The following is an 8,580-nucleotide window of genomic DNA, read 5'->3' as shown; positions in this document are numbered from 1 at the left end:
CGGCTGGCGGTTCAAACCCACCAGCCACTCCTCGGAAGGAAGGTTGGGCAATCCTACTTCCGTAGTGATACTGCCTCGGAAACCCAAGGAGGCGTTGCTATGAGTCGGGTTTGACTTGACGGCACATAACAACAACAAAAGAGGCTTAAAATGTTCTTAGAATTCTATATTGCTAGGTAGCAGTAGACATGATGGTAATAGTTCTGTCAGTAAGGAGAAGGTCACTTGGTGCCTTCTCCTACATCCTGTTCTTTGCCACATCTTTTCATATTCTGGTGGCATCTCTCTTAAAGCTTCCTGAAGTAGAGGCGTACCTCAGAGCTATTACAGGTTCAGTTCCAGACCACCATAATAAAAGCAAATATCTCAATAAAGCAAGTCACAGATTTTTGGTTTTCCCAGTGCATATGTTCATACTTATCCTTTAGTCTAGTAAGTGTATAAGGCCATTATGAAAACATTTGAAATATTGTGAGAATTACTGAAGTGTGACACAGAGATACAAAGTGAGCACATTATTGGGAAAAAAGATACCGATAGAGTTGCTCAACATAGGATTATCACAACCTTCAATTTGTAAAAAGCACAATAAAATGAAGTACAAAGCAAGGTGTTCTTGTGAAGTAGGGCAAGGAAGTGACATATTGGAAACAGAAGAATTTTAACACTGTTAACTCTTAGTTCAGTAGTTTGAGGAGAAGCGTTAAAATATTGCTAGCAAAGTATGTTAAACCTTCACTAAATGATTGGATTTGATTCTGTATGTTTTAGTTACCCAGAATGGAGTTTTATTTTCTTAGTTTGGATTTTGATCTTAAGAGATTTATGGCCATAATAAAATGTAGATCTTTCCTATAATAGTTAAAGAAATATATCTAAATACAATTTTTATGTGTAAAAATGTTAGTATTTAATGGTTTAAATCAGTCAATTGGGATGACTGGCTTCAATTAGAAGGATTATTTTTAATCATATTTCAGAAATTTAAGAACATTTCTTGTGGTATTTAGTCAGAATCAAACTTCGAATGTTTGCTCTGTATGTTACAAAATGGCAGATAGATCTCTTTTCTTCAGTATAGGATAGACAGAGGCAGATAAGGGACTGGTGCCATTGTGTGGTGCCATCATCCTGTCTCCCTCCCGTCAGTTTATCAGAACAAGGGGCTTTGGAAAGGCCCATACTGCACCTTTAGTATGAACTGTTTCTGGGAACTGTGATCAAATCACAGGCTTCAGCCAACAGAAATGCAAGTTAGCACAGTCATTCCAGTCCTCTAAAACGGAATTATGATTTGTTTATGAGGGCTTTTGAATTGTTTCTTTATTATTACTTTATTTTTAATGGAGCCTTGGCCATATGTTTTCAAAAAGCTTGACTTTTAAAGAAGTTAAAACAACAACATAGAATGCTTTATTAAAGAGAAGCATTTCCAAAATGATGATGTGTCTAGTCAGCTGAGAATTTTCTATATAAGGACTTAAGTTATTTTCCCAAATCATTTTCAAGGATTGACTATAATGTCACTCATAATATATCACTGAACAGAAAGAAAGTTGGAGAAATTCTTTATCTATTTTCATCTTTGTTTTAAAAAACACAGCCAGATTGGAAGAAAGAAGAATTACTGTTTTACATGTTTATAGAAATCTTGATGAAACTTTTAACACTGCACTATATTTTAAATGACTTTAGGTGCCAACTGCCAGCATTTCTGTGGAGGGTAATCCTGCTCTTAACCGTGTAAGATGGACCCATTCTGGAAGAGAGATTGCCGTTGGTGATTCTGAAGGACAGATTGTTATATATGATGTGGGAGAGGTATGGGACTCACCTATAATTTTGACACATCTATTTAGCTTTCACGGCATTACAGTGAAGGTATCTTTGTGACTAAACCTAGCTGTTGAGGTTCAGGCATTGTATAAACCATGTGGTTGTAAAATAAAACTTACTGTCCACTACAGAAACAACTCTTAAGATTAATTTTCTCTCTAAACTGGATGTCCTCTGTCCCCATGGAACAGATTTTGAGGGTAACATGATAGGCTGAAAGTACCCTGTTTTCTTGAATGTTTGCTGGAAATTCGGAGTTGTAATTGGACTTTGGGATTTCATGTAATTGATACTGAGATTAGATTTTATTTTTCTATATTCTTAGGTTTGTTTGGGCAGGTAGTAGAAACCAGAATAACATCTTTTGAGAGTCATCTGATGTCTGTATTAAATGCAAATCTTGAACTTGGAGCCTTGTTGCAAAGCAATTACAGTTAAATCCAGCATGATGAGCTCCAGCTCTCTCTTTAGTGCTCTGCTTGGCTCAACACAATGTCTGAGATTGATTTCCTCCTTTTCAGGCTGGTTAGTGCCTTAGTACTTTTGTATCTCCTGTGCCTCAATGATTCCTTGCCTTCTCTGGACACCCCGTGGTCTCTAACAACTGGGTCTGGAGGGAAGTGGATTGAGTTGCTTAGAATAATACTGTCCAATTGAACTACCTGTGCTGATGGAAATGCTCCATATCTGTACTGTCCAGTGTGATAGCCACTAACCACATATGGCTAATGAGCTCTTAAAATGTGACTGGTACAACAGAGAAACTGAATTTCTAATTTAATTTAATTAACTTCAGCATAAATAGTCACATGTGGCTAGCAGCTTCCATATTGGACATTATAGGCTTAGAAGTCAGCACGTTCCTCTGCCGCACTGATTGGTTGTTCTCTAATATGGCATTGTCAGATTGCTACAGTATTGTTATGGTAATTCTCAAGTTTTGATCAGTGAACTGCTTTAGTGAGGCAAAAACATCACAAACCTTTGGCTATTGGTACAACACTAAAGTGGTAAGAAGTGGCATAAGAAAAAAAAACTCACTGCCATCAAGTCGAATTCAACTCATAGAGACCCCCTTTGGATTTTGAGATGGTAAATCCTTATGGAAGTAGATTGCCCGGTCTTCCTTCCACAGAATGGCTGATGGGTTTGAACTGCCAAACCTGGTTGGCAATCAAATGTCTTAGGCCCTACACCAGTATCTGATAAAGTGTTTGAGATATTTTAAAAGGTTATCTCGTGTCCCCAACAAAAATAAATAAATACAAGAAACCAGTGCTTATGACTCATGCTTCAAAAACTACTTACTAGGAGTGGTATGAGAATAAAGTAAAAAAAATTTAAGGAATTCCTCCTACCCACACCAGATCCGTGAGCCCAGCAGTTGTATTTACAGAGCAGCATTATTATTCTCTCTGGCATTGATGGTAATAATAGCGAAGTCTTTTCTGAGTCTGTCACAACATACTTCCCAGATACCATCTTTTGTTTTGAAATGTTGTAAGTCATTGTTGTAGTCCCTCTAATTATGGAAAGGTCATTCAGGTCAATTATTACTTTTTAATAGAAAAATTATTTGAAAACAAACTGAATAATAGTGGGTAGGATGATCTTTTATTTCGGTGTACATAGAACATTGTCTTTCTTTTAACAGCAGATTGCTGTTCCCCGCAATGATGAATGGGCACGCTTCGGCCGAACCCTCGCAGAAATTAATGCAAACAGAGCTGACGCAGAGGAGGAAGCAGCTGCCCGAATACCTGCTTAGTTCCTGAAATGAGTTACGTAGCTTTAGTGGATTTGGGGAAGACTCTTAAGTAGATCCTAAGACTGTTTGCATGCTTCTATCTAAATGATAATCAAAAGGAAATTTCATGGATTAAGCTGTGGGTTTAATGCCACCAGGAAGTCTTACAACGCCCCTTTTTATATAACATGCATCTTGTTCTGGATTTGTGTCATTTTTAATACAGCTGACTAACTTTACAAAATGCAGTTTTTTCTGAATTCTTATATACAGTTGTATATTTCATATCAGTTACTCTCTGATTCTTTTCAATTTATAACACTATATACAGCTATTTCTAAAGCATGGATTATGTAAGTTCTGCATATTTTTAAATAATCACAATCCCCTGTTATACTGATAATATTCTCCTTAGCCATGATATATAGGAACATTGTTTATTCTTAGCCATAGCATGCATACATCTACCCAAGTTCCATTCTAATATCTTTTTTCTTCTTTATAATTCATGAGGTAGCTATCTATAAATAAAAAGATATGTATTGACTTTTCATTCTGATTTACTTCTTGTATTTTGAATTTTTCCATCTCTTTTCTAAAGTGTCTCTTGTTTTCATATCCTTCTTAAGCTCCTGTTGTTGTAAGCAGCCACCTCAGATCCTGTAAAGCTCTGTGTCTTAAGTACACTATATAGGGTAAACTGTTGATTTCCTGATGCAGTATGAACTGATATTTAGATAATCTGTCAATGAAAAAAATTCCCCTGGGTTAACTTTAACTTTGATACCTTATCTTCTTTCCATGTATTTATTTTAAAGAATAAATGGAAAGCTGCCTATTTTTTTCACTGATAGAGACTACTGTGTGTGTGAGGCTGCTGAGAGTAAAAACTCCCTTGAGAGAAATTAATTTCATGATTAGAGTGCCCATGAAAGAGAAGTGCTCACATGAACCCACATTTTATCATTGAATCAACTCCACATCTTGAGATCTGAACCTTGTTACCATAACTTTGTAAGTCTGAAAGGTAGTTGACAAGTATCTAAGAATAAGTATTGCAATCAGTGTATTTTTGGATTAGAGGAAAGAACTACTATCGGATCTTGGTTTTATCCATTGTAAGTTGTCTGTTTCCTTTACCCTAACTTTTATCCTTCTGAAGTTTAACTGCCTTTTGATTTAACAGAATGTGAATTAGGAAAGAAGATTAGAAATCAGAATTTGAACATTTTGTTTTGATTTTGTTAATAATTCTAAAAAAGATTTGATGGGAAAGAAGTTTCTAAATAATAACAAAACTTCTTAACTATGATTGTTATATACCAAACCAGACTCAGTGCCTTCGAGTCAATTCCAACTCATAGCAACCCCCTTTGGGTTTCTGAGGCAGTAGATCTTTTACAGAAGTAGATTGCCCAGTCTTTCTTCTGCGGAGTGGCTGGTAGGTTTGCACCACCAACCTTCTGGTTAGCAATCAAATGCTTTAGGCACTACGCCGCCAGAGCTCCTATGATTGTTACATAGCATAAGGAATAATTGACCTGGAATACTAGACCCAAGCTACTTCCAGCTCTGGCCAAGACACATGTGATTGTAGCCAAGTCTTTGTGCTTTACTTACTCTCTTTACCTTGGAATTAAATTTGGATTAGATGATTTCTAAATTTTCTTCCAGTTCTAAAACAATTAATTGTAATTACTTCAGGTAGGTCACCACTTTTGCATATTTGATTTTCATAACTTGACACCCCCTAATTATCTATTATATATCAAAGATGAACTTTTTATGTCAGCTGGTAAACATTTCAAGTTATCTCATGGTAGCAGTATCTGGGAATCAAAAGCTCAACTTCTGCAGGGTCACACTGCATAGAAACATTCATTAATCATCATAATGTTTCATTGTATTTTCCCTCAGTTTTTAAAAATCCCTAGAAACAGGAAAACTGTTATAAATTATAATTGTCACTAAAGTTAAAAATCAAGAGATAGGGATAATTGGGTGCTCAGTGAACCAAGTTGATTAGTTCAGTTGTAAAGGAAAAGAATAAAATTGGTAAGTATTTGCTAAATACTTATTACCAAAAGAGTTTAGCTTTCAGGAATCACTGCAACTCCCACTCCCACAAAAAAGTGATGTGGACTTTTTCCCGTTCAACATCAGTCTACATTTTTAGGAACATAAAATGTAAGGAATTGCCTCTAAAGGTTGACTATAAAATAGAAGAGACTCTGAAACTTGCTCTTGAACAGAGAGAAGCTAAAGTGTATGGAAGAAATGATGAAGTAAAAGAGCTGAACATTTCAAAGGGTGGCTTGAGAAAACAAAGTATTATAATGAAATATGCAGAGACCTGAAGTTAGAAAATAAAAATGTAAGAACATGCTTGGCTTTTCTAAAGCTGAAAGAACAGAAGAAAAATCCAAGGCTTGAGTTGCAATATTGAAGGATTCTGTGGACAAAGTATTGAACAATGCAGGAAGCATCAGAGAAGATGCTATAGAGTCACTATACCAAAAACAGTCAATGTTCAACCATTTCAGGAGGTAGCATGTGATCAAGAACTGATGGTATTGAAGGAAGAAGTCCAAGCTGCATTGAAGGAATTGGTGAAAAACAAGGCTCCAGGAATTGACTGAATACCCATTGAGATGTTTCAATAAACAGCTGCAGCTCTGGAAACGCTCACTCATCTATGCCAAGAGATTTGGGAGATGGCTCCCCGGTGGAAGAGATCTGTGTTTGTGCCCATTCCAAAGAAGGGTCATCCAACAGAATGCAGAAGTTATTGAACAATACCATTAATATCACACACAAGTAAAATTTTGCTGAAAATTATTCAAAACTGCTTATGGCAGTACATCCACAGGGAACAACCAAGAATTCAAGCAAGATTCAGAGCAGGATGTGGAATGAGGCATATTATTGCTGAGACAGATGGATCTTGGCTAAAAGCAGAGAGTATCAGAAAGAGGTTTACTTGTGTTTTATTGAGTGAGCAAAGGCATTCAACTGTGTGGATCATAACAAATTATGGATAAAATTGTGAAGAATGGGAATTCCAGAACACTTAAATTGTGCTCATGAGGAACCTGTACAAGACCAAGGCAGTCATTAGAACAGAAAAAGGGGATAGTGCGTGGTTTAAAATCAGGAAAACTGTGTGTCAGGGTTGTATCCTTTAACAGCACTTTTTCAATCGGTATGCTGAGCAAACAATCCAAGAAACTGGACTACATGAAGAAGAATCTGGCATCAGGATTAGAGGAAGAATCATCAACACTTTGTGATATGCAGATGACACAGCTTGCTGAAAGTGAAGAAGACTTGAAGCACTTACTAATGAAGATACTCTACAGCCTTTGATGATGTGGACTTTTTCCCATTCGACATGGATTATACCTCAACATAAACAAAACAAAAATCCTTACAACTGGACCATTAAGCAGCATCATGATAAATGGAGAAAATACTGAAGCTATGAAGGATTTCATTTTACTTGGATCCACAATCAAGGCCCATGAAAGCAGAAGTCAAGAAATAAGATGTATTCCACTAAGCAAATCTGCTGCAGAAGACCTCTTTTAAAGTGTTAGATAGTAGTAAAGACATCACTTTGAAGACTAAAGTGTGCCTGGCTCAAGCTATGATATTTTCAGTAGCATCATATGCATGTGAAAGCTGGATGGTGAATAAGGAAGACCAAAGAAGAATTGATGTATTTTGAGTTGTGGCGTTAGCAAAAAACCATGGACTTCCAGAAAAACAAATCAGTGTTGGAAGGAGTATAGCTGGAGTGCTCCTTAGAAGTGAGAATGGCCAGACTTCGTCTCTCATACTTTCGTCATGTTGTCAGAAGGGACCAGTCCCTGGAGAAGGATATCATGCTTGGTAAATTAGAGGGTCAGAGAGAAAGGGGAAAACCCTCAATGAGATGGACACAGTAGTTGCAACAGTGGGCTGAAGCATAGCAGATTGTGAGGCTGGTGTAGGACCAGGCAGTATTTCATTCTTTTGTACAATAACAATATAACAGAGCAAAAGAGAAAGTATTGAGACTATTGTTACAGGTGTTAAAATCTCCTGACAAGATTAAACTGAGTAGAAAAGTGTATCGCAGCTCTTCATACTCTGAGAAATGAAAACCTTGTAATTCTGAAAATTTTTCAGCTACTAAAACTGTATCTTATTTGTTATTATCAATTACACTTCTGAGTGAGAAGCAAGCTAATTTTTCATTTTTTGTTGTTTAGTTTTTCTCTTTTTGAATGAGAAGTTAAAAAATTAATTGTTACCCTTGTTTGTGTTGAGGAAGAATGCTCAGGTTTGCAGACAATAGTTAACTTACAATAGAAAATCTTGTGAACTTGTAATAAGTGTTTGAAATAATCATTTTGACATGATTATGGACTCTTGCCCCATTAAGAAGATTGTAGTATCACTGAAACCAAAAATTCATTGGTAGAAGCTATCTTCCTGTTGACAGATTCAGTTCCCTGCAAAGTTTAGAACCTTTCTTCCTGTAAAATGCTTTGGAAATAATACTGAGATACTGCATATTGAAGGAAAAGGATGACTTAAAACTTAGGAGGAGAAACTAAAGGAAAAGTGTTGGGGATGATCCTAGGCTATAAGAATGTTGATTCATCTGATTCATTCTGCTTTGTATTAGTATTAACGACACTGTAGTCTATACCACTTGAATCATATGGAGGACAGACTTAGAATGAAAATCTGGTGTGAAGCGTGAGATTATTCCTCTTTCTTTTCTGTTGGATAATTTTACATGTCTTTTCCACTGTTGAACCCCAGTATTTCAGCCCATTGGCACTGTGGTATTTTCTAAATGTAAAAAGCTCTAATAATTACGTGTATGTCAAACAGAATGGAGCTTTAAAATATCTTTTTTAAAAGGTGGGGACCAGGTTTGCTGGTCCAATAGAGCCTGGTGGAACCACTGAGACTATGGCCCCTAGCTGCCCTTCAGGTCTGGAATT

General features: G+C 36.5%; 1 protein-coding gene across 1 annotated transcript in view; it reads left to right on the top strand.

The window, feature by feature from the left end:
* DYNC1I2 (dynein cytoplasmic 1 intermediate chain 2) overlaps positions 1 to 3,604 on the top strand; it is a 79,810-nt gene extending 76,206 nt beyond the window's left edge. Inside the window, exons 18-19 of the mRNA XM_042782203.1 lie at positions 1,696 to 1,821; positions 3,491 to 3,604. Coding sequence (XP_042638137.1) covers positions 1,696 to 1,821; positions 3,491 to 3,604 — 240 coding nt within the window. The remainder of the gene's footprint in view (positions 1 to 1,695; positions 1,822 to 3,490) is intronic.
* The last annotated feature ends 4,976 nt before the right edge of the window (positions 3,605 to 8,580 follow it).

The sequence above is a fragment of the Orycteropus afer genome, unplaced genomic scaffold, assembly GCF_000298275.1.
Source record: "Orycteropus afer afer isolate SDZICR_OR568_19922 unplaced genomic scaffold, OryAfe1.0 scaffold00001, whole genome shotgun sequence".
NCBI classification, from domain to species: domain Eukaryota; kingdom Metazoa; phylum Chordata; class Mammalia; order Tubulidentata; family Orycteropodidae; genus Orycteropus; species Orycteropus afer.
The sequence above is the reverse complement of the archived record's forward strand: the minus strand, read 5'-3'. Positions and strand labels throughout refer to the sequence as shown.